At 48.7% G+C, this 25,395-nt stretch overlaps 2 protein-coding genes across 3 annotated transcripts; both read left to right on the forward strand.

Annotated features, from left to right (window-relative positions):
- The first annotated feature begins 1,280 nt into the window (after positions 1–1,280).
- On the forward strand, positions 1,281–3,607 carry LOC118570910 (apolipoprotein F-like). Its single transcript, XM_036169646.1, is given in 3 exon segments — positions 1,281–1,296; positions 1,702–2,652; positions 3,078–3,607. Coding segments are annotated over 3 exon segments (1,497 nt in total).
- On the forward strand, positions 3,209–24,188 carry Stat2 (signal transducer and activator of transcription 2). Of its 2 annotated transcripts, none has more exons than XM_036170110.1 (24): positions 3,209–3,381; positions 8,682–8,819; positions 8,944–9,094; positions 9,387–9,482; positions 9,822–9,911; positions 10,004–10,079; positions 10,482–10,567; positions 10,699–10,850; positions 11,340–11,498; positions 11,609–11,701; positions 12,199–12,258; positions 12,825–12,842; positions 13,650–13,743; positions 13,858–13,905; positions 13,988–14,071; positions 14,212–14,310; positions 14,421–14,556; positions 14,666–14,718; positions 14,826–14,920; positions 16,487–16,623; positions 16,838–17,020; positions 17,233–17,290; positions 22,199–22,485; positions 22,743–24,188. In XM_036170110.1, exons 2-24 carry the CDS (start codon positions 8,689–8,691, stop codon positions 22,883–22,885), a joined length of 2,529 nt encoding a protein of 842 aa, XP_036026003.1. In that variant the 5' UTR covers positions 3,209–3,381; positions 8,682–8,688; the 3' UTR covers positions 22,886–24,188. The 2 variants fall into 2 exon arrangements, with proteins under 2 accessions (XP_036026003.1, XP_036026004.1); XM_036170111.1 differs by lacking the exon at positions 3,209–3,381 and adding an exon at positions 3,388–3,510.
- The last annotated feature ends 1,207 nt before the right edge of the window (positions 24,189–25,395 follow it).

Here is a 25,395-nt window from a genome sequence, read left to right on the forward strand (position 1 = left end):
CTCCAGGAAGAATTGGTAAATATTTGTAAGTACCAGATCCTTCACTTTTGTAAGCCATACATAGCTTTCTGGCTTCCTAATGATGTGATAGGGAGAAGGTGGGATTAAAACAACATTCACTCAGATCGTGAAGACACCAAAGGAAATGAGATGTTTTATACTACCTGCTTCTTTTAGCTTCCCCTCCAAACTAGTGAAATCTCGCATAACTTGTTTTTCTCTCAATATGTATTTTTTTTTTCTAGACAAGTTTTCTCTCTGTAGCCCTGGCTGTCCTGGAACTTGCTCTATAGATCAGGCTGGCCTTGAACTCAGAGATCAGCCTGCCTCTGCTTCCTGAGTGAAAAGGCTGGAGAGATAGGTCATTAATTAAGAACACTTTTGCTGCTATGCAGAAGACTAAGATTTAGTTCCCAGAACACACATGGCAGCCTATAAATATCTGTAACTCCACTTCTAGGGAATCCAACATCCTCTTCTAGCCTCCTGGAGCACTTAAGTACATACCAGAAAAATGCTCATACACGTAAAATAAAAATACACAAATCAGGTTGGGGATTTAGCTCAGTGGTAGAGTGCTCACCTAGCAAGCGCAAGGCCCTGAGTTCAATCCTCAGCTCAAAAAAAAAAAAAAAAAAAAACCACAAATCTGGGCCTGGCAGTAGTGGCACACGGCTTTAACCACAACACTCGGGAGGCAGAGGCAGGCGGATCTCTGTGAGTTTGAGGCCAGCCTGGACTACAGAGGGAGTTCCAGGACAGGCACCAAAGCTACACAGAGAAACCCTGTCTTGAAAAAAAACCAACCCCCCCCCCCCCACACACACAAATACACAAATCTTTACAAAAAATAAAAAGAATAAGGTGAAGATGGGCCAGTGGAATTGAGGTCTCCAAAGGCCACCTGGTGACTAACAATACAGCCCAGCAGTCTGTACTTGGCCATCCTTACCATAGCCTCTGTCTCCAAGCCTACCTGCATATACTCTGCCCTTGTCCTGCATTAAGTCCAGGTGACCTTCCTGGAGGATAAGATCGATGTCCTCATTAAAACAGCTGGTTTCGCTGTTGAAACTTTCTGTCCCTGCTTATTTGCAAAAGCCCTGGCCAATGTCAACACCAGGAGCCTCATCTGCACCTTAGGGACTGATGGACATGTTCTAGCTGTCAGTCCTGGCTCCTCCACAGCAGCCGCTCCAAATACCTCTTCTCTCTACGGGACAGAGAATTGGGTAGAACAGGAGGAGCTACCAAACCTACCCAAGTGGTCTCACTTCTCCATGACTGGACTGAACGGTAATCTGGGTCTCCCATAAGTGGGTGGGCACAAAACAGTGAGGTTCCTGTGACCTAGAAATGACAGAAACCAAGGAGAAATTGCATTGCATTTCCCCATATCCTACCATGTTACTAAAAAAACAGAAGATGCCAGGTGGTGGTGGTGCACACCTGTAATCCCAGCACTCTGGAGGCAGAGGCAGGTGGATCTCTGTGAGTTCGAGGCCAGCCTGGTCTACAGAGTGAGATCCAGGAAAGGCGCAAAGCTACAGAGAAACCCTGTGTTGAAAAACCAAAAAAAAAAAAAAAAAAAAAAGGCTGGAGGTAGGTGGTGGATAAGGGGGTCCCTTGAATCTTGGGCTCCTTTAAGACTTTAACCTTCAGCAAAATGGTTTGCATGATTTGGGGTTCTCCCTTTTCCAGGGTACTCTGCTCCAGACATGCATTGCCTCAGACTCAGCGTGATGCCAATCCAGCTGTGTGCTGTCTTCTGCTGTGTCCTGTGGAGGTCGTGTCCTGTGGATGCCATTTCATACAGAGAACCAACAAGTCCCCCTGCGATGCTCCTGCCTACAGCGTTGGGATACCAGTTGCCCTCTTCAGACCCCTTGTCCTGCCAGATCCTGCTCCCAAAGTACCTCCCTGGCTTCGCTCACATGCCCCCTCTCCCTAAGTTCCTGGTAGGCCTGGCTCTGAGGAATGCTCTGGAGGAAGCTGGCTGCCAGGCTGATGCCTGGGCTCTGCAGCTTCAACTTTACCGACTGGGAGGTGTGGAGGCCACACAGGCCCTCATCCACCACCTTCAAGAGCTCCACAAAAGTGGACACTCGGACTGGCAAGTGTCAGTGGATGCTCTGTCCTCTGCTCTGCAGCTCTTAGCCTGGGAGCAGCGGGGTCTGAAGAGGGTCCAACGCTCGTTTTCTGATGTGGACTGTGAGAATGAACAGGAGCAGAGTGTTCACGATTTGGTCCAGCTGCTGCCAGGAGTTGGGACCTACTACAATCTAGGCACAGCTTTCTATTATGCCACTCAGAGTTGCTCTGACAAAGCCAAGGAGCGAGGACAAGATGGGGCCATAGATCTGGGTTATGACCTTCTGATGGCCATGGTGGGTCTGTCAGGGGGGCCAGCTGGTGTGGTGATCAGCGCTGCTCTGAAGCCAGCAATGAAGGCTGGGGTTCAGCAGCTGATCCGATATTATTTTGATGAGAAACGGTGAACATCCCCTAAGCCAGAGACCAGGAAGGACGGGACCTCAGATGGCAGGGACTCAGAAGAAACAACCACGGCCACTTTGGTGTCAGAAGTTGGAAGTACACCTTCCTACGGTGGGCAAACCTTAGTCAGAAACTATGGTGCCTTGGCATACAAGAGTTAGTAACAGAGCAACAAATAAATGGAAAATTTTGGCAAGAGAAGTGCAGATGGATGGGGTGGGTGAGTGGGTGGGTGGTTTTGGGGTATTGTCATCACTTGCCAGTTATTTCTTCCTTGAAACTCGGTTTTTACATTTCTAATGAGGGAATAGTGAGTGAACAAGTGGTTATAGACATTAAAAACTGATAGCATGACCCGACAGTATTTATCATTATATCCTCAAACATACTTACCTCGGCTCTTCCCTCCCTATCCTAAAGTGTTGAGATGCAAGTCCCACCCCCTTCTTTGGAGTCCTTGGTGCCTCTACACACTCTAGTTTCGTTTCCTTTCCCTAAGAGTGCAGGTTCGGGAAAGTCAGCTGCTTGAGTTCTTGGGTATGACATTAACTGGGCTCCGCCCCTCTGGGGAACCGGGGCAGGCGCTAAGGCGAGCCTCTCGGCCAGTCCCTGCAGCCGGCCGCGACGTTTCGAGCCGCTGGCCCAGCCCAGCGGAGGGCGGGGTTACGGTTCCGCCAATGGGAGTGCCACGCGGGGGGAGGGCGTGGCCGAGCCTCCTGCCGACTGGGGAGCCCGGAACCGCGGGTCTCCAGCGCTCGGTGGTCCGTTCGGCCGCTCACGGGCTGAGTCCGCCGAAGTCGGGGGCGGGGTGGGCTCTGGAGCGGCTTGGAGGATTGCAAGTTTCCGCGGGAGCCCCTGGGAGGAGCGGCCCTGGACGCTCAGAAGGTACAGGCCCCGAGAGGGTGTGCAGAGCAGGGAGGAGGAGGAGTCCGGTCCCGGGAAGGAAGGGCTCCTGCGCCTCCGTGATGCCCCTGAAGATAAGGCTGCTGCTCGCTGGCCGAAGCTGATGCTCTGGTGTGTGCAGGATGTTACACCCCCGCTTAGCTCTGCTCCTCAACCCTGGCGACTTCCTTGCAGAACTCCTCGCAGCCCCCTGAAGCCTGGCGTGTAGCATTTGTTCCTGGCCGTAAGGCAAAGCTCCTAACCTCTGCTCTGCGTATCTCTCTATCCGTTTGTTTATTATTTTAACTTGTAAGCATATTTTTGTCTGTGTACCACATGCTTGCAATGCTTGTATTGGTCAGAAGAGGACGTCAGATCTGGGGCTGGAGTGGTGGTCGTGAGCCGCCATGGGGGTGCTGGGGTTCGAACCCAGGGTCCTCTGGAAGAGCAGCCAAGGATCTTAACCGCTGAGCCATCATTTTTCCAGCCCCTTCACATGATTTTTGATTCTTGCCAAAGTAAATAAATAAAAACAGGCATCCGTAACTGTTATGTATATATATATATACATAAATAATATACATGTATTTTTTATATGTAAACTATAAAGTCCTAGAAGGTGAAACTGCTTAAGGTTACACACAAAGTCTAATTTACTTCAGAAGACCTTATTTAGTGTAAAATTGGCGTTTGAGAGTGTGAAGCTAGAGGAAACACTTGGTGGCAGCTCCTGTAACCACGGTACAGTCCACTTAGAAGACTTTTTTGTTTGTTTCGAGGCAGGGTTTCTCCGTGTAGCCCTGCCTGTCCTGGAACTGGCTATGTAGATGAGCCTGGGCCTCTGCCTCCGGAGACAAGCCGTGCACCACCACACCCAGCAACTTCTTTTTTTCTTGTTTTAGTTTCTTATTCAAATCTCAGAGTTTACATTGATACTAACCCTTTAATTACTGAAAAACTGGGATCTTGTCCTTACAATGAAGTTTTTGTTTCTTTAAAATCATACAGGCCAGGCGGTGGTGGCTCATGCCTTTAATCCCAGCACTCAGGAGGCAGAGGCAGGCGGATCTTTGTGAGTTCGAGGCCAGCCTGGGCTACAGAGTGAATTCCAGGACAGCCAGGGCTGTTACACAGATAAACCCTGTCTTGAAAAACAGACCAAACCAAAAAGCAATGCAGTATATAGCCTTAAAGAGTCAGATATTCAAATGAAGATGTAGCTCAGCTAGAGCCGTCACAGAGCGCAGAGAAGTCCTGCATTTGATCTCCAGCAATGGCTGATCAAGGATTATTAAAAGGCTGAAATGAAAAATTGGCTCCTGGGGGTGGAGAGATGGCTCAGCGGTTAAGGGAGCTTGGTGCTCTTGCAGAGGACTGGGTTTCAGTTCTCAGCACCGAACTGGGAGATTCACAGCATCCTGAAACTCAAACTCCAAGGAATTTGAAAGCCTGTTCTGGTCCACAGCCCTGCTCCACTCTGTCTCAGCTCTCACACACACCCCAAAATAAATAATTTTGGTTTGTTTGTGTTTTGTGAAAAATTGGGCTGGGTAGTGGTGGCGCACGCCTTTAATCCCAGCACTTGGGAGGCAGAGACAGGTGGATCTCATTGAGGTCAAGGCCAGCCTGGTCTACAAAGGGGTTCCAGGACAGCCAGGGCTACACAGAGAAACCCTGCTGAAGAAAAGAGAGAGAGAGACAGAAAGAAAGAAAAATTAGATTTCCCACCTAATCTCTTCCCTTCCCTATTCTGCTTTCAGGGGAAGAGAGCCAGCTTATGGACCCTAGATGTTTTTGTTTGCTCTGTAGTAGAATCTCGTCACTTTGAAGAACACGAGTGTGCTTGTTTCTCCTGATCTTTTAGGCTCCCGGTGCAATAATAATAATGGTTTTTTATATTATTTTTCTTCTCTCATACAATATATCCCAACTGCAGCCTCCCTTCCCCCCACCCCTCCCACCCTCCTGCGACCCCTCTTCCCCAGCTCCACTGCTCCTCTGTTTCCATTCAGAAAAGAGCAGGCCTCCCAGCACACCGAACACCGTATAACAAGATGCAATAAGACTAACCACCAACCCTCATATCAAGGCTGCATGAGGCAACCTAGTAGAGACAACCCAGTAGGAGGCAAAGGATCCCAAGAGCAGGCAAAAGAGTCTCAGAGACACCCCCTGCTCCCATTGTTCGGAGTCCCACAAAAACGCCACGCTAAACAACCACAGCATGTGTGCAGAGGTCCTAGCACAGACCCATGCAGGCTCCATGGTTGCCTCTTCAGGCTTGTGAGCCCGATGACTCCCAGCTTAGTTGATTCTATGGGCCTGTTCTCCTGGTGTCCTTGGTCCCTCTGGCTCCTACAGTCCTTCCTCCCCCTCCTCTTGAGGGTTCCTGAGCTCTGCCTAAAAAAAAAAAAAAATCAGTGAAAGGATTCCTAATGATACCCTGCTTGTCATCATACCTCACTTGTCATCAGAGAGCCCTCCCTGGGCTGCTGATGGGAGCAGATGAATAACTTGTAATTCCCATAATAGATAAGAGAGGGCAGTGAGAAGGAAAAACGTGTGGGGAACACACATGGCGCTGCCTGCTTTGTGTCAGGGGAAAACAGGCTTGTTTGTTTTTAAGATTTATTTATTTATTATGTACACAGTGTTCTGCCTGCATGTATGGCTGCAGGCCAGAAGAGGGCGCCAGATCTCATTACAGATGGTTGTGAGCCACCATGTGGTTGCTGGGACTTGAACTCAGGACCTCTGGAAGAGCAGCCAGTGCTCTTAACCTCCGAGCCATCTCTCTGGCCACGTAGTGTATGTGAAATTTCTGGGTCTTTACAAATCCAGTAATTCACCTGAAGGCCAGGGATTGACAGAAGTCATAAATATGCTCCAGTCTTAGAGACTGAATCTCTTTGACACTTCAGACACCTTAACTGGAGGTCCTTGCCTAGCTGGTGGGCAGTGGGTGAGGTGTGTCTTCTTACCTGCCCCTAAAGACAGCTCCAGGACCAGCAAAAATCACGACTCCTCAGACCAATATTCGTCTTTATTGTTGATGCTTCCTTCCAGCATAAATACTCACACAGACCAGTGTGAATTAACTGGAGGAGCTAGGTGGCGTCAGACAGTGGAAATAGTTTGTTAGGTTGTACAATGTGTACATAGACAATGCTTACACTATTCCACTGTTCATTCGCTTTTTTTTTTTTTTTTTTTTTTTTTTTTTTGAGTCAGGGTCTCCTGTAGTCCAGCCTGATCTGTGTAGCTGAGCCTGCCCCCAACTTCCCAGTGCTGGTATTACAGGCTGTGCCACCACCACCCCGACATCATTCTGAAAGTTACCATTTGAACAAGAAGTACTACATACTGCAACTATGAAATAGTATCCCCTGGAAAAACTGTAGCAAACTGTAATAAGAGTTAGTTTTGTTTTTTTCTAAGATTTATTAATTATGTATACATGTGTCTGCCTGCATGTGTCCCTACAGGCCAGAAGAGGGCACCAGATCTCATTACAGATGGTTGTGAGCCACCATGTGGTTGCTGGGAATTGAACTCAGGACCTCTGGAAGAGCAGTCCATGTTCTTAACCACTGAGTTATCTCTCCAGCCCAAGAATTACTTTTTTTTTTTTTTAGCTGAGGATCAAACCCTGGGCCTTGTGCTTGCTAGGCAAGCGCTCTACCACTGAGCTAAATCCCCAACCCCAAGAATTGCTTTTTATTAAAAAAATTTTTTTTTAAGATTTATTTATCTGCATGTTTCCCCATCATGATCCTGATGCACTTGCTCATAGAATCCCTCTTCTCTCTCTTTGACTGACTCCTGGTGTTTGGTTGTGGATCTCTGCATCTGCTTCCGCCAGTCACTGGAGAAAAGCTCTGTGATGACAGGGTATTCACCAGTCTGATCTCTGGAGCAAGCCAGTTCAGTTCAGGCACCCTCTCCACTATTGCTAGTAGCCCAGGCTGGGGTCATCCTTGAGGACTCCTGGTAACTTACCTAGCACTGGGTTTCTCTCGATCCCCTCTGGTGCATGAGTAGGCTTTTGGGAGCCCACTGTCTGTGATGGGACACCTGCAGCCTTGAGGCAGGGGGAAGGGCTTGGACCAGCCTCTACTGGATGTGCCTCCCCATGGGAGGCCTTGCCTTCTTTTGGGTAGGAGTAAGGGGTGGGTTGAGAGGGGGAAGCTGGGGGGTGGGAGGAGGGAAGAGGGGGATCTTTGGTGTATAAAATGAATGAAAATTTTTTCTTAATAATAAAAAATTTTTTTAAAAGATTTATTTATATACAATGTTATGTCTACATGCCAGAAGAGGGCACCAGATCTCATTACAGATGGTTGTGAGCCACTATGTGGTTGCTGGGGATTGAACCCAGGTCCATCTGGAAGAGCAGTCAGTGCTCTTCACCTCTGAGCCATCTCTCCAGCCCCAAGAACTACCTTTAAAGAGAAAGGACAGAGATCAAGATTGAGAGTAGGAGCAATGTAAACTAATACTTTATAGATCTTTTTTATTTGTTTGTTTTTTGTTTTTTGAGACAGGGTTTCTCTCTGTAGCTTTGGAGCCTGTCCTGGAACTCACTCTGTAGACCAGGCTGGCCTTGAACTCACAGAGATCTGCATGTCTCTGCCTCCCAAGTGTTGGGATTAAAAGTGTGTACCACCACTGCCTGGCTATTTTCTGTATCTTTTAAAAATTATTTTATGTGTATGAGTTTTGCCTACATGGAATGAAGACACACCACTTACATGCCTGATGACTAGAAGAGAGCATCAGGACCCCTGGGACTGGAGTAAATGGTTGTGCATCACCATGTAGGTCCTAGGAATCAAAAACTGGTTCTCTAGAAGAGCAGCAAGTACTCTTAAACACTGAGCCAACTTTCCAGCCCCTTTTCTATATCTTTTAATTATATAATTGAAACATTTTAACAATATAACAAAAATCACGTAGCAGATTTGGTGGCCTAAATCCCAGCACTTAGGAGCCTGAGACTGGATTGTTGTGATTTCCAGGCCACCTGGGTTACTGAGTTAGACCTTGGATTTGTTTTCAGAGACAGGGTTTCTCTGTGTAACAGCTCTGGCCATCCTGAACTCACTCTGTAGACCAGGCTGGCATCAAACTCACAGAGATCCACCTGCTTCTGCCTCCCGAGTGCTGGAATTAAAGGCATGTGCCCCCACTGCCTGCCTGTTTGTTTTTTATAAACCAAAAATAAATTCATAAATCATCATGGGACTATGGATGATTTGGTTCAGTAAAATGTCCATTTGAGAACTGACATCCTTTCCATTCAGAGTCCAAATGGCGCAGTGGGAGATGCTGCAGAATCTTGACAGCCCGTTCCTGGACCAGTTACACCAGCTCTACTCTCAGAGCATCCTGCCGATGGATGTTCGGCAACACTTGGCCGTCTGGATTGAAGGCCAGAACTGGTGAGGGCTTGGGGAGTTCAGATGGTTTCTTCTGAGCCCACAGGCTGCTAGAGATGTCCTGTGGGTGATCTCACAGAGCAGCGACGTGACAGAGATCCTAATCCTTGTCTCGCCTGGTCCTCAGGAGGGAAGTTGTGCTGGGCAATGACCATTCCACGGCCAACATGCTGTACTTCACCATCTTGGACCAGCTGAACCAGTGGGACCACTACAGCTCAGACCCCGATTGCTTTCTATTACAGCATAACTTGCGAAAATTCAGCCGGGATATCCAGGTACTTGGCAGACTTGGGCTAGTAAGTGGGACTGGCCTTTGAGTAAAGGGTCAGGGTTGGGGTACAGAATTGTTCCTAAAGATACAAAGGGAGGTGCTGACCTGGAGGAAGGAGCACAGAGGCTGAACTTGGGGTATCTACCGACAGAGGTAGATACAGAGTCTAGATATACGTAGGAGATGGCCAGGGACTTTGAGGGAGGGAAAATTCTGGGGAGACTGAGAGCAAGGTCTGGATCAGCAGGTCATTGAGGTAGTTTAATGGACCGATCCTCCTCTTTTTCCCCACTTAGACCTTTTCCAATGGCCCTACCAAGTTGGCGGAGATGATCTTTAACCTTCTCCTGGAAGAGAAAAGAATTCTGAATCAGGCTCAAAGGACGCAGGAGGTGAGGACAACGTGGTGGTGATGTAGAATGCTCCTGGGATAGAAAGACACCATGGCAAGGACTCAGGGAACTTGTGTCTGGCCAGGATCTCCCCACATCCTGCAGGGTAATTTCAGGTCATGACTTTAGGGATGAAAAGTCAGAGTTCATCCTGGGAGGTAGGGGGTGCACGCCTTTAATCCCAGCACTCGGGAGGCAGAGGTAGGAGGATCTCTGAGTTTGAGGCCAGCCTGGTCTACAGAGTGAGTTCCAGGTCAGCCAGGGCTACACAGAGACACTGTCTCAGGAGGAGAAAAGGAAAGTCAAGAGTTCAAACGTGTTCAGAATCTCTTATTTCAGGTACAAGCCAGGCCAGCTCCTGAAGCAGCAGTGGAAAGCCAGCAGTGTGAGATTGAATCCCGAATCCTGGATTTAAGGGCTCTGGTTGAGGTTGGTGGATATGGCAAGTGCCTGGATAGAGAGGATTGCAGTTTTTCTGTCCCCTAGGAAGCAGCCTTATTGGGGTCCCATCTCCTCTGCAGATATTTGTGAGATCCATCAAGCAACTGAAAGACCTGCACGATGTCTTCAGCTTCAGATACATGATTTTCACTCAGAGTAGGTCCGCTCAGAGCGGGAGGGAGGCAGAGGCCATCTTGGGGACCTAGTGTAGACGGGGACGGAAGCTGAATACTTCAGCGAGCAGTAGTCACCTTCAGCAGTATGTCAGCATCCATTGTCCTGTCAATGTACACGACAGTGGTGCCAGGGTATGTTGTAGAGGGTGGACCGGAGATGTAGCTGAGGAACAGCTGGTAAATGATGGAGGGCTTAGGGAGCAAATTGCCTCAGCAGGTTGAATGGGCTTCTGGTCCCTTTAGAATGTGCCCATGGGACCCTAGGCGCCTGTACTTTGCCTGGTTCTCCCTTCCTCTCCCTCCACCCATCACTCCCTGTTTCTGATTGAGACCGGGAAAGAGCAGAGGAATCCGTGAGCTGACTCTTGGTTTTGCCTTTCAGAGAAGACATCGTCTTTGGATTCCCATCAGAACCAGCAGCAGCAGCTTGTACAGACAACGGCTAACCAACTGGACAGAATGAGAAAGGTGAAGAGGAGGGTACAGAGAGGGCAGCAGGGGACGGACTGGGGGCAGGGTCTGGGGGCGCTCTGGCCACTTAGCTGGTTGATGAGGGTGGTGGTGAGAGGTACTTAGCACTAGCATTTTCTCTTGGCTAGGAGGTGCTGGATACCTCCAAAGCCCTCGTAGGCCGATTAACCACCCTGGTCGACCTGTTGCTGCCGAAACTGGATGAGTGGAGGGTGCAGCAGCAGAGGTCCTGCATCGGAGCCCCAGCACCGGAGCTGCAGCTGGAACAGCTGGAACGGTGGTAAGAGGACAAGATACTCCATCCTCGTGCGCACACCAGACCTAGTCCCAGGCAGGCCTTGAACTCACTTTATAGCTGTAGGTGAACTTCTGATCTTGCCCCTGCCTCCTTAGTAATGGAATTTCCAGTGTGTGCCCCTTATGCCCAGGTCATACAGTGCTAGGGATCAAACCTAGGGTTTTGTGTCTTTTCTACCAAATGAGCTATATCATTAACCCCTTGTATGTATGTATGTTTGTATTTTTGAGACAGGATCACATTATATAGCGCAGGCTGGCCTTGAACTCTTGACCCTCCCGCTTCAGCTGTGAGTGTGGGCACACAAGGGTGCAGCGGTTCACCTGGCTCCAGGTTCTTTTTTTTTTTTTTTTTTTTTTTTTAGCTCAAGTCAGTTTCCAGCTCTCCATGTCATCAAAGAGAGGACACTCAGAACCTCAGGGGGGCTCCCTAAAACTTACAGATCCCCTCTCCCCACACTCTGTCACCCAGGTTGACGGACGGAGCAAGACTCTTGTTCCACCTTCGGCAGCTGCTGCAACAGCTGAAGGAAATGAGTCACAGTCTTCACTATGAAGGTGACATGTCTAGGCAAGGAGTGGACCTGCAGAATGCCCAAGTCACAGAGTTGCTACAACGCCTGCTCCAAAGGTCGGGCGGCCTGGGCGGGGTCTGTGGTGGGAGAAACAAAGAAGAAACACAGGGGATATGGTTGATACAGACACTGAGCTGTAACTGCCTCTCCACGCCTCTTTCCTTAGGTCCTTTGTGGTGGAAACCCAGCCCTGCATGCCCCAAACTCCCCACCGACCCCTCATCCTAAAGACCGGGAGCAAGTTCACCGTCCGACCAAGGTTGCATTTTTATTTTTTCCTGGTTTTTCGAGACAGGGTTTCTCTGTGTAGTTTTTGTGCCTGTCCTGGATCTCACTCTGTAGACCAGGCTGGCCTCGAACTCACAGAGATCTGCCTGGCTCTGCCTCCCGAGTGCTGGGATTAAAGGCGTGCGCTACCAGCGCCCGGCAAGGTTGCATTTTCCAACTCCTACCTCTTTTCCCCCCATACTCTGCCATGTGCCTTTTCTGACTGCAGATCTTTTTTCTCTGATGGAAACTTCTTCTTTCCCCTCCGGTTCACTTTCCTATTCTCATCCCCCACCCCCTTTTCTCTACACATCTGGGCTTATCAAGAATTGGTGAGCCAGGTGTGATCTCTGTGAGTTCAAGGCCAGCCTGGTCTACAGCAATAGTTCCGGGACAGTTGGCTACACAGAGAAACCCTGCCTCAAAAACAAAGCAACAACAGCAGCAGCAGCAGTGATTGACCACTGTCTCCATCTCCTGTTCCCCCAGGCTGCTGGTGAGACTCCAGGAGGGCAATGAATCATTCAAAGCAGAAGTCTTCATTGACAGGTGCGTTGAGACAGCCGAAGGAGGTCACTAAGATGGCTCATGGGAATAGGCTGGTGCCAGTCGTACTGGAGGCACAGCTGGACCTCAGGCTGCCTTTTGTAAACACACCTCCCTCAAGCCAGGTGTGGTGGTGCGCCCCTTTAATCCCAGCACTCTGGAGGTAGAGGATCTCTGTGAGTTCTAGGCCAACTTGGTCTACAGAGCTAGTTCACAGAGAAACCCTGTCTCTAAACCCCCCCCCCAAAAAAAGAAAGACCAAACAAACAAAAAACTAAACAACAACAACAAAAGATCCCCACTCCCTCTCACTGATCACAAGCTAGGTGCCATGCATATCTCAGGCTTATTTCATTGTACTAACAGCTCCACCAGGTAGGTATTACCAGTGGGTCAGGCCATGTGGCTAGTGAGCTCTAGGGTCTGCCTGACCACCAAGACCAAATTCCTAATGGCTTTCACCTCCCGAATGCAGGCCTGGTAGGAAGGGCTGCTTCTGGGCCATCTCCCCTCCCCCACTTCCCCCACAGAACCACTGATTTTTTTTTCTTCTTCTTCTTCCTTTTCAGGAATTCAGAGTTACCAGGGTAGGTGCCTGATATGACATGTACACTGCACACATGACCTGCACAACCACACTTGGCAACCCTGGTGGGAGTCCAGCAGAGAAGGGGATTCGGGACCTGGACAGTAGAAGGGGGAGTCTGGAATGAAGTGGAATTTCTGTTTTCCTGCTAAGTTATATGTTTTATTTTAATTTTTCCATATTTTACTCACAGAGAGAGAGAGAGAGAGAGAGAGAGAGAGAGAGTGTGTGTGTGTGTGTGTGTGTGTGTGTGTACACGATCAAGAGAGAGAAATACGGAAATATGTGGGGGTCAGAGGGTAACTAGCAGCAGTCTGTTCTTTCTTTCCACCGTGTGGGTCCTGGGGATCAAACTCAAGTCAGCAGGCTCGGCAGCAAGCCCCTCTGCATGCTGAGCCATCTCACTGGCCCTTTCCCGCTGATTCTTTTTTTTTTTTTTTTTTTTATGTATACAGCATGTATTCCTGCAGGCCAGAAGAGGGCGCCAGATCTCATTACAGATGGTTGTGAGCCACCATGTGGGTGCTGGGAATTGAACTCAGGACCTCTGGAAGAGCAGCCAGTGCTCTTAACCTCTGAGCTGTCTCTCCAGCCCCCTTTCCTGCTGATTCTTTAACTCTGAGCAAGGCGTGGTGGAACACACCTGAAATTTCAGTCCTTAGGAGCCTGGGGCGAGAGGATCGCTGAAAATACAAGGCTAGCCTGGGCTACATAGTGAAACCTGAGAGAGACAGAGACAGAGACAGAGACAGAGACAGACAGACACTAACCTTGCTCTCTGCCTCCATTTTTCTTTTCCTTGGAACAGCTTCCGGAAGTTCAACATTCTGACCTCAAACCACAAAACCTTGACGCCTGAGGAGGGCCAGAGGCAAGGCTTGATTTGGGACTTTGGCTTCTTGGTAAGGAGGGTTGATAGACTTGGCAGCTAACCCGAAGGAACAGGGGTTGGTGCATTTCCAGGTCTTGGCCTCTGGGTCCCCTCCTTGGCATTGTGTTTCTCCTCCAATTCACAGACGCTGGTGGAGCAACGCTCTGTGGGTGCAGGAAAAGGCAACAGTAAGGTAGGGCCGGAGACTCACCCGAACAGGGAGCTGAGGCCTATGACTCACCACAGGGACCTCTCTGATCACTGTGACCCTCCAGGGGCCGCTGGCCGTGACAGAGGAGTTGCACATCATCAACTTCGTGGTGCAGTACGTGTATCAGGGTCTGAAGATGGAGCTGAAGGTGAGTGAGAGCAGATTCAGAAGAAGGCACTGGAGGGCACGGACAGACGGACGTACGTACGGAAGTGTCCTGGAGCAGGATGTCACCCAGGTGCCGAAACAGATGTCAGCCACCACCGTGACTCCTGTTTTTTTCCCCAGACGGACACACTCCCCGTGGTGATCATTTCTAACATGAACCAGCTCTCCATTGCCTGGGCCTCAGTTCTCTGGTTCAACATGCTCAGCTCAAACCCCCAGGTAGGAGCATGAGGTGAATGGGTGAGGAGCAGAGAGAGGAGTGGAGGCGTGGTGGGAAGGGCTGCCTCTGAGCCGTCTCACCTCCCTCTCCCCCCATCCCACCCCCGCAGAACCCCCAGTTCTTCTGCCAACCTCCTAAAGCCCCCTGGAGCTTGCTGGGGCCTGTTCTTAGTTGGCAGTTCTCCTCGTATATTGGCCGAGGCCTCAATTCTGAGCAGCTGGGCATGCTGAGGAACAAGCTATTTGGTACAGTTTTCTCTTCTGTCAGCCTTTCCCTACCTAGCTTGCCTCTACCCTGTGTCCTACCCCAGGCCAGGGCCCTGTGGCCTCTTCAATCTATGACTCTGGCCCACAGGAAAGAATTGCAAGATGGAGGAAGCGTTGTTGTCCTGGGTAGACTTCTATAAGGTAACACCCCTACAGCCTGTGTCCCTCCAAACACCGGCCCTGCCACCACCCTTCCCTGCACGAAAGGCAGCCCCACATTTCTTCCTGCCTTTCCATGCCTCCTTCAGCGAGAGAGCCCCCCTGGCAAGATCCCTTTCTGGACGTGGCTGGACAAAATTCTGGAGCTGGTACATGACCACCTGAAGGATCTCTGGAATGATGGGTAAGGCCTTTCTCAGCCTCCCTGTCCGGTGTTTTCTCCCACTGGGCTCAGAAGTGGACTTTGTGCGCCCCCCTGTGGCCCAGGGGAGAGACCAAATGTGGCCCACATTTGTCAAGTGTCTGCTGTGTTGCCGAGCCCGCTGGGTGCCCTCGTGAATTTGTTCATATAGTCCTTAAAACCACACTGGGTGGTGAAGAGTTCCACCTGCAGTCCCATGAGGACACCCAGTCTCAGAGAAATTAGGAACTTGCTCAGTGGACAGTTGAGAATAGACCTAGGCCTGGGCAACTGCCCATCATCACCTGGCCTTTCTTACTTTTTACACACACACACACACACACACACACACACACACACACACACACAGAGAGAGAGAGAGAGAGAGAGAGAGAGAGAGAGAGAGAGAGAGAGAGAGAAGAGACAGACAGACAGACAGAGAGGGTTTCTTTATTATGTAGCTATGGTTGGCTGTACTGTACTATGTAGACCACATTGGCCTTGAACTCACGGATCTACCTGTCTCTGCCTCTCGATAGCTGATAGCTGGGATTAAAGACATTCGCCACTATGCCCACCTCTGTTTATATATATATATATATATATATATATATATATATATATATATATATATATATATATTTTTTTTTTTTTTTTCCGTATATCTTCTCTTTCCATCCTTGTGCTGGGTGTTTAGGTTTTTTTATTTATTAAAATTTTTTCCATTTTACATACCAACCCCAGTTCCCCCTCCCTCCCCTTCTCCCACCTCCTCACCTCCCTCCCACTCTGCCCCCATCCACTCCTCAGAGTGGGTAAGGCCTCCCCTGGTAGTCAACAAAGTCTGGCATACCAAGTTGAAGGAGAGCCTAGCCCCTCCCCATTGTATCAAGGCTGAGCAAGGTATCCCACCACAGGGAATGGGCTCCAAAAAGTCAGTTCATGCACCTGGGATGAGTCCTGGTCCTGCTGCCAGGGACCCCACAAACAGATCAAGCCACACAACTGTCACCCACATTCACCGGGCCTAGTTTGGTCCCATGCAGGTTCCGAGCTGTCAGTCCAGAGTCAGTGAGCTCCAACTATCACCGGTTAGCTCTCTCTGTGGGTTTCCCCATCATGATCTTGACCCCCTCTTCTTCTTTTTTTTTTTTTTTTTTTTAGCTCTGTTATATTTTTATGTATTTTGTGTGCGCGCGCGTGTGTGTGTGTGTGTGTGTGTGTGTGTGTGTGTGTGTGTGTGTGTGGTCAGAGGACAGCTTGCAGGAGTGGGTTCTCTCCTATCACCATGAACTAGAGATTGGACTCTGGTGGTCAGGCTTGGTGGCAGGTGCCTTTAGCTGCTGAGCCCTCTGGTCATCCATCACTTTGGGCTTTTCATCAGTGCATCCTCTCTGAATCCTCACACCTCTTCAAACCTTGGGGGTAGGAGCATTGTCTCTAAAGTTATGTGATTTGATCACGATGAAAAAGCTTATGAGTGACAGGAACCGGGCCATATCCCAGTTCCCACTTCCGTGCATGTGGGACAGGGACCTTGGGGTCTTACAGTAGCTTCGTCTGCTCCAGGCACATCATGGGCTTTGTGAGCCGGAGCCAGGAACGCCGTCTGCTGAAGAAGATGGTCTCGGGCACCTTTCTCCTGCGCTTCAGTGAAAGTTCTGAAGGAGGCATTACTTGCTCTTGGGTGGAACACCAGGATGATGGTCAGCCCCTCTCCCAGCCCACCCCCGGGCTGTTCCTCAGTCTCTGTTTTCTGCCAGGCACCCCACCCCCCCATCCCTTCTGACCCTCTGCCTACCCTTGGATTCTGGGGCTCTTCCTGGATCCTGTAGTAGCTTTGGGGTTGGGCAGCTAGGGCGGGGGACTCTGGGGCTGGGCTCACCTCTCAAGCCCTGTTGTCACACATCTGTTCTTCAGATAAAGTGCTCATCTGCTCCGTGCAGCCCTACACCAAGGAAGTGCTACAGAGACTCCCGCTGACAGAGATCATCCACCACTACCAGGTTCTTGCTGAAGAGAACATCCCTGAGAATCCGCTACGATTCCTCTACCCCAGAATCCCTCGGGATGAAGCTTTTGGATGCTACTACCAGGAAAAAGGTCGGGATCATTGACAGACAGCCTTCCTAGAATGAAAGGATTCTCCGATACTGTTCAATCCGGTTCCCTCCTTTCACACACGGGACACGTGTGTCCATGGTGCATGCTCGTTAGTAGGGAGGTACACTTGTCAGAGACCAGCCTGCACTGGGGGAACTTTGACCTGTATGTTCAATACATTGATCTCTCCCACCTGCTGTCTGTCCCCACAGTTAATTTTGAAGAACAGAGGAAATACTTGAAACAAAGGTTCATTGTGGTCTCTAACAGGTGAGATACAAACCCTTCACTCAATAGCGCCTCCAGCCACCTCATTCCCTCCCCGCCCTCTCCCTGCTGACCCCAACTCAGCAACTTCTCTCCTCTCTCCCGCTGCCACCTTCTCTGCTGTCTCCATATGAGCTCCCTGATAGCCATGACCATAACCACTCAAGTAGTTGGGACCCTTCCTAATGCCAAGCATAGTACCGGATTTTCTAAAAACTTTTTTGTTGTTTACCCCTTGTGAGGACCCGCTGGAGTAGGTAATAACAGTGGTGATCATATTACAAGTATGTTATCACTGGGTACTGGCAAAATGTGTTGTTGAATCTTCGCATTTGGCCTGTGAGGTACAACTGGTATCAGCTAAAGAAACTGTGCCTCCAGCCAGGCGGTGGTGGCACGCCTTTAATCCCAGCACTCGGGAGGCAGAGCCAGGAGGATCTCTGTGAGTTCGAGGCCAGCCTGGTCTATAGAGTGAGTTCCAGGACAGGCACCAAAATTACACAGAGAAACCCTGTCTTGAAAAACCAAAAAAAAAAAAACCAAAAAAAAAAAAAAAGAAAGAAAGGAAGAAAAGAAAAAGAAACTGTGTTTCTGTATGATGGGTAGCATGCGAGAGTACATGGCTACTGAATGATCCAGGTCTGTCCAACCATTCATTCATTTGCTGATTGATCAATGAGTTTACTGGCTTGTTTGCTGTTTGCTGTTGTTCTGTGTGAGACAGAATCCTGCTGGCCTGGAACTCGATATGTAGACCAGGCTGGCCTTGAACTCACAGAGATCCTCCTGCCTCTGCCTCTCAGGTGCTGGAATTAAAGGCGTGAGCTACTGTGCCTGGCTTTTTTTCCCCTTCAATTTATAGCTTTCATATAATATTTGTATGTATTTATGGGGTAGAGTGTGATCATTTGATACATGCCTACATTATATTAACCAACTTGTGATAATTAGCATTTGGGTTTTTTTAATTTTTAAATTTTTATTTGATGTGCATAGGTGTCTGGCCTGCATGTATGTCTGTGTACCATTTTTGTGCCTGGTGCCTGTGGAGGCCAGAAGAGAGTGTTTGTTGGATACTGGGCACTGGGATTACAGTGATTGGGAGCAGCCATGTGGTGCTGGGAATCAAACCTGGAACCTCTGCAAGAGCAGTCATACTGATCATAACTGCTGAACCATCTTTCTAGCCCCACCCCTTTGTTTGAGGCGAGGCCTCAGGTAGTTGAGGCTGCTCTTGAACTCCTGGTCTTCCTGCCTCTGCCTCCCAAGTGCTGGGATTCTATCCCATTTCTATTTTGCTTCTTTTGTGTGTTTGTTTGGTCGTTTCTGAAACAGGATCACACTCTGTTGCCCAGGCTTGTCGGAAGCTCATTATGAAGTCCATACTGGCCTTGAACATGGGACACTCTTCCCGCCCTGGCCTCCTGAGTGCTGGGATTTTTATAGGTGGAAGCCTGGCATTTTGGATTCTTTCAATTAGCTATTCTAACTGTGAGATGATATCCCACCGTGGATTTGATTTGTATTTTCCTGGTGCCTAAACACTTTTTTTTTCCCATATACTTTGCTATTTGTATATCTTCTTTTGAGAAGTGTCTATGCAGATAGATCTTCAGCCCAAGCCAGGTGTGGTGATATGTGCCTCTAATCTCAGCACACAGGAGATTGAGGCCAGTCTGGATTACATAAGGAGACCCTGTCTTAAAGGGAAAAAACAGACCTTCGGCCCATTTGTGAGATTATTTGCTCTTTAAAGATATGTTCATTTTCACTTACATGTGTGAGTGTTGTACCTACATGCCTGTGCACTAGATATATTCAGTGCTCTGAAGAGGCCTGAAGAGGGCTGGAGAGATGGCTCAGCGGTTAAGAGCACTGCCTGCTCTTCCAAAGTTCCTAAGTTCAGCTCCCAGCAACCACATGGTGGCTCACAACCATTTGTAGTGGGATCTGGTGCCCTCTTCTGGCATAAAGTTGTACAAGCAGATAAAGCACTCATAAACATAAATAAACATCTTTAAAAAAAAAAAAAAAAAAAGAGCCCTGAAGAGGGGCTCGTCAGATGCCCTGGAACTGAAGGTAGAGATGTGAGCCTCCATGCAGTTGCTGGGAACTGAACACCAGTTCTCTGCAGGAGCAAGTGCTCTTAACCACTGAGCCATCTTTCCAGCCGCTTATTTGCTTTTTTTGCTGTTGAGTTTTTTAGTTCTTTACAGCCCCTGCATATTAATCCCTTCTTGAGTGAATAGTTAATAAGTATGATTTCCCACTCCGTAAGCTGTTAACTCTGCTGACTGTTGCTTTGGCTGTGAATATTCTTAGTCTGATTTAATTGCATTTAGTCTGGTTTTGCTTTTATTTTATGTGCTTTCGGGCCTGTGTTATTGTCTATACCAGTGTTCTGAGGCTTTTCTTTTCCTTCTAAGATTTTTTTTTAATTATACGTATGTGTCTGTGGGGTGTGTGTGTGTGTGTGTGTGTGTGTATGTGTGTGTATGTGTGTGTGTGTATGTGTACTTGTACAGAAGAGGCTTTCTTATCCCCAGGATCTGGAGTTAGAGGCAGTTGTGAGTTGTCCAATTCAAGTGCTGGGAATTGAACTCAGGTCCTCTGCAAGAGCAGTACTCTGTCTTAACCACTGAGCCATCTCTCCAGTCCCGAGGTTTTTTCTTTTATATGAGTTATAATTTCAAGTTTTATGCTTAGGTCTTGATGATCTGTTTTGTGTTGATTTATTTTGAGACAGATTTTCACCATACAGACTTGGCTTGCCTGGAACTCACTGTGTAGACCAGTCTGGTCTTAAATGCACAAAGATCTGCCTGCTCTTGCTTCCTATGTGCTGAAATGAAAAGTGTGCACCACCATGCCCTGCTTAAGATTTATTCTTTTTAATTCTGTATATGTGTGCATGTGGGTATATACACATGAGTGTAGGTGCCTGTGGAGGCCAGAGTCCTCCACTCGGAGAGGACTGAAGTTCTGGAGCTAGAGCCATGGGTAGTGGTGAACACTGTACATGCGTCCTGGGAAATGAACTTGGGTCTTCTGCACTCAGTCACTTTGTACTCTGTTACTTAGTAGTGTTCACTCTTGACTGCCAAGCCCTTTCTCAAGCCCCCCTGTGTTGATTTTTAGATTGTATTTATTTTTATATGTGTGTGTATGTGTGCACATGTGCATGCATGCCACAACACATGTACAGAGGTCAGTGGACAGTTTCCAAGAGTTGGCTCCCTCTTTCCACCACATGGGTCATGGGATGGGACTCAAGTTGTTAGGTTTGATAGCAGATACCATTACCTTCGGAGCCATTTGCCTGGCTCCATGGTTTTTGTATTGGTGAAAGATACAAATCTAGATCAGTCTTCCGCAAGTGGACATCCGGTTTACTGAAGAGGCTGTGCTTTCTCTCACGATATGTTTTTGTTGCCTTTGTCAAAAATAGTTGGCTGTAGATTCATGGGGTTTATTTCTGGGTCTATATTCTGTTTCATTAGCTTAGATGTCTGGCTTTATGTTGGTACTGTGCTGTTTTGATTACTATATCTTAGGGGTTTTTCGTTTTGTTTTGTTTTGGTTTTGGTTTTTTTGTTTTGTTTTGTTTTGTTTTTGTTTTTGTTTTTCAAGACAGGGTTTCTCTGTAGCTTTGGAGCCTGTCCTGGACTAGCTCTGTAGACCAGGCTGGCCTCGAGCTCACAGAGATCCACCTGCCTCTGCCTCCCGAGTGCTGGGATTACAGGCGTGCGCCACACCGCCCAGCCTTACTATTATTTTATTATGTTAGCTGTTGTTGAATCAGGGTCTCATGCACCTCAGATACACTATGTGGCTGTAGCTGGCTTTGAACCCCTGATTCTCCTGCCTTTCCCTCCCAAGCCTGGAATTACAGGCATAGATCACCCCACCCAGCCTCCAGCTTTGTTGTTCTATAATTAGGGTTCTTTCGAGAGTACATATAAAGTTCGTTTCTTCTATTTCTGGGAAGAGCACCATTTGGTTGAGATTGCATTAAATTTGTAAATTGTTTTGAATGATATCCAGAATTCTGCTTTTAACCATCCTGTTGCCTCTCAAGAATTTTTAAATCTCGTTCCCATTTAAGTGATCGTCTGAGGGGCTAGAGAGATGGGCCAGCAGTCCAGAACAGTTGGCTGCTCAGACCCGGCAGCCACATGGTGGTTTATAAATCATTCATCATTCCAGTTCCAGGGGATCTGATGTTCTCTTCTGGCCCCCTCACATACCAGGCATGCATGTGGTACACACAGGCAAAATGCTTGCACACAAAAAATAAAAATGAATTTTGAAAAAGTTGTAGGGGTTGGGGATTTAGCTCAGTGGTAGAGTGCTTGCCCAGCAAGCACAAGGCGCTGGATTCGATCCTCAATTCCAAAAAAAAAAGGAAAGAAAAGAAAAGAAAAATTGTAAATGATAATAATCTAAGGTTCGCCCAACTCATAACTGAGAGGATTCAAACTCTAACAGACCTGATTTCAAGGCCAGATGTGGCGGCACATGCCTTTGATTCCCGCACTGGGGAAGTGGAGGGCAGAAGAAGCAGAAGTAGTTCCAGTCTAGCCTTGGCTATGTAGAGATTTGAGAGCCAGCCTGGGCTACATGAGACCCTGTCTCAAGAAAAGAACAATAACAAAAATCCTAAAATCTTGATTATAAAACCCAAGGTCTCTAGACCTTCCCCCCACCTCCCATGCAGGGGTCTCCCTATGTAGACGAGTCTCAAACTCAAAGATCTGCCCACCTCCACCTCCTGAGTGCTGGGATTAATGGTGCACACACCTGGCTCCCTGCCACCTTCTTAGACTGGAAACCCAGCCCCAGCTCCCTCTGCCATTCTCAATTTATTTCACTCACTGAGTCTTGTCCCATTGTCTGTCCTCGTATACCTAGACATGTGGACGAGCTGCAGCAGCCTCTGGAGCTTAAACAGAAGCCGGAACTGGAGTCATTAGAGCTAAATGCGGAGCTCATGTCACCGATGGAGCTAGAACAGGCCCTGGAGTTGCAGGCGCTGCTGAACACAAGGCTGGATCTGGGGACAGAGCTGGAACAAAGCCCCACACTCTGTGTGGACCCACAGACAATGCTGGAACCAGACCTGAGACCTGTGTCGCAGCTCTTGCCGGACTCAGGGTTACCTGATGACCTGCAGCAGTTGAACATGGTGGACATGGAAAGTAAGTGACGAGACTTGACTGGGGGAGACGGGAACACCTTAGCTACCTCTCTCTGACCCGTTACCAGCAGCTGAGCTCCAAGTTCCTCCTTCATTTCCTGGTGATTCCTTAGGTTAGGAAACGCAGGTGTCTTCCGTGTCCCACCCTCTTCTCCCATTTCCCAAGAGCCCCTTCAGCCCCAGATTGTGCCCTTCCTGCTAGAGCTGGGAGCTTCTAACTTGGATCAGGACCTGACATTTTTCCTCTGTGTGGTCTAGTCTTCAGAGAAAGCGTAAATATTGATGATATCATGCCCCGTGATGACCCGCTGTTGGCTGGCCAGAACATCATAGACGAAGCCTGCATATCCCGCCAAAGCCATTTTGATGTGGATGGACCCCTGATTCCTTCTGATGACTAGGAGCCATGTTCCCATTTGGTCCCTCTGACCTCCCACACCAGGACATTGCTTCCAACAGTGGAGAATGAGGCCTTCTAGCTGGGTTAGCCATGAACTTGGGAGTAATAGGTAAAAGTATAAGATGGCTTTGAAGGAGCAGACGCTGGCCATGGTCTTACTTGAACCTTGAGGCTGCCTGCCGAGCTGGAGGCCTTGATGGCAAGCCAGGACATTTGGGAGATTATTGGAGGGCCCAAGGCAGGGATGTTTTTCCAGTATGGAAGGATTTTAATGGTTTGATGATCGGTAAGGCTAAATTGGTGTGAACCATCATTGGGCCTTTGTGGAGAGCACAGAGATGGGTGGGGTCTTGCTCTTCCTCCCCTTTTGCTATCCTGGGTCTTGCCAAACCCAGAGTCTGACCCGTGGTAGGCAACCATGATGGCGCTGAGCCATACCCCAAGTCCTCCAGTCCTCACTTCTGACCCAACCTGACCCTTTCCTCTTCTCCTCCCTTCGCTCCTGACTCCAGTTCTAAATCCCCCATTTTCCTGTAGAGGCCGAGAGCTGTCTGTGAAACGCTATCCTGAGGAAGGGCATGGCACGTGGGATTCCTCTTAGCTGTCTCCTGCCCTGTTCAGTTCCTCCCCTACAAAATAACCCTATTCCTCATACAAAGATGTGAAGCTTTGCTATTTCAGGGAGCCTCATCGCTGCTTCCCCAGTTCTGGAGAGAATCACTCCTGGTCTGGGCGGTAAGGTTTCTGAGCATCGGGAATTGACTGTTACAGTCCTCGGTAGAACTGAGTATCTGGAGACAAGTGCTGCATCTGAGCTGTCTGACTAATACGTTGTCGCTGCTGCTTTTGTTAGCGTGAAAGCAAAGCTTCTGTCCTTTAGGCGTGACCTGGGCCAGGACCTCAGGGCCTTGAAGGTTTATCAGAGGCCTCTGGACATCCTTCAGCCTTAGCCATTGCCAGGGAACCTGGGGGCAGCTGCCGCTAGCGACTCTGACCTGAGTGGTCAGTGAACACAGGGGAACATACTGTGACCATTTCCTTCCTGGTGTGTTGGAAGAGTCCTCTTCAGGAAGGGGTTAATAACAGTGGGGAGAGGGGACAGCAGTTGCCACGTCCAGCCATGAAGGTGGCATGAGCAAACCAAACGCCAAGGAGCTAGATAAGGAAGGTACACAGAGAGGAGCAGAGGAAGCTCAGGAGAGAGAAAGGCCCCCCAGCCAACAGATGGAAGTTAAGAAATCCAGCAAAAGGCAGGTAGGTGGTGGTGGTGCGCACCTTTAATCCCAGCACTCAGGAGGCAGAGGCTGGCAGATTTCTGTTAGCTCAAAGCCAGCCTGGTCTACAGAGTGAGTTCTAGTACAATCAGGGATATACAGGAAAACCCTGTCTCAGAAGGAAAAAAAGAAGAAGAAAAGAAAGAAAAATGGCAAAACCAGGCAGGGTGATATATGCCTTTAATCCCAGCACTCAAGTGGGAGATGGATCTTTCTGAGTTTTGAGCCAGCCAGGGTGACATAGTGGGACCGAGAGAGAGAGAGAGAGAGAGAGAGAGAGAGAGAGAGAGGGAGAGGGAGGAGAGGGAGAGAGAGAGAGAGGGAGAGAGGGAGAGAGAGAGAGAGAGAGAGGGAGAGAGAGAGAGAGAGAGAGCGCTTTGTGCCTGAGATGAGGGTAACACGTCATTCCATCCCTTTGTAAGTACCTATGTCCTGCTGTACCATCGTTCACCATTGTTATGTATAGCTAGAATGAACTATTGTCTCAGAGTCTTTTGTATATCATAATAAACTTTTGTTAAATAAACAACAACAGCATAAGTGTCTCTACTTCAAACACATGCTTTTCTGTCTCTGAAAGCTAATTCCTTAGGGCCAGCAAGGCCAGCAATGTATAGACATTAGGTCATCAATCTGTAGCCTCTCTCATGCCTACGATGGTGCATTCCCCTTGTCACATTCCTTCTCTCCCCTGGTTGGTGTGGCCATCTTCGTCCCACAGACATACAGCTTCCATTATTACTCAGTTAGTTAGTGGCAAAGTCAAGGCGTAAACCTGGACCTGGCCAGGCCTGGTGACCCATGCCTATAATCCCGGCATTTGGGAGGTAGAGGCAGGATCAGGAGTCCAAGGCTCAGCCTAGGGTCCATGTCGAGTTCCAGGATAGTCTCAGATTCATGAGTCCATGACTCTAAAATAAAAAATAAACCTGAATCTGACTGCAGCCCATGTGCACCTTTCTTAATTTTTTGTTTTGTAGCAGCAAGGTCCCTGTGGAGACTTTGATGGCCTGGAACTTGTATAGAATAGGCTAGCCTAAAGTTCACAGTGACTTTTCTCTCTTCGCCCTCCAGAACTGGAATTACAGTTACATACCACCACAGTCAGACTCTTTGGTTGGTGGGCAGGTGGGTGGGGTTTTCTTAGACAGGATTTCATGATATAGTCCAAGCTGACATCAAACTCATGATCTATCTGCCTCAGTCACCTGAGTGTTGGGTTACATACAGGTGAACC

This window comes from Onychomys torridus, chromosome 20, assembly GCF_903995425.1.
Source record: "Onychomys torridus chromosome 20, mOncTor1.1, whole genome shotgun sequence".
Classification (NCBI taxonomy): domain Eukaryota; kingdom Metazoa; phylum Chordata; class Mammalia; order Rodentia; family Cricetidae; genus Onychomys; species Onychomys torridus.

What these genes read in the sequence shown, in the direction of transcription:
- Stat2 (XM_036170110.1), top strand. Translation starts at nt 8,689, where the DNA reads ATGGCGCAGTGGGAGATGCTGCAGAATCTTGACAGCCCGTTCCTGGAC. An exon ending in AATTCAGCCGGGATATCCAG is followed by an intron (nt 9,095 to 9,386) that starts GTACTTGGCAGA and finishes TTCCCCACTTAG; the next exon opens with ACCTTTTCCAATGGCCCTAC. An exon ending in ATACATGATTTTCACTCAGA is followed by an intron (nt 10,080 to 10,481) that starts GTAGGTCCGCTC and finishes TTTGCCTTTCAG; the next exon opens with AGAAGACATCGTCTTTGGAT.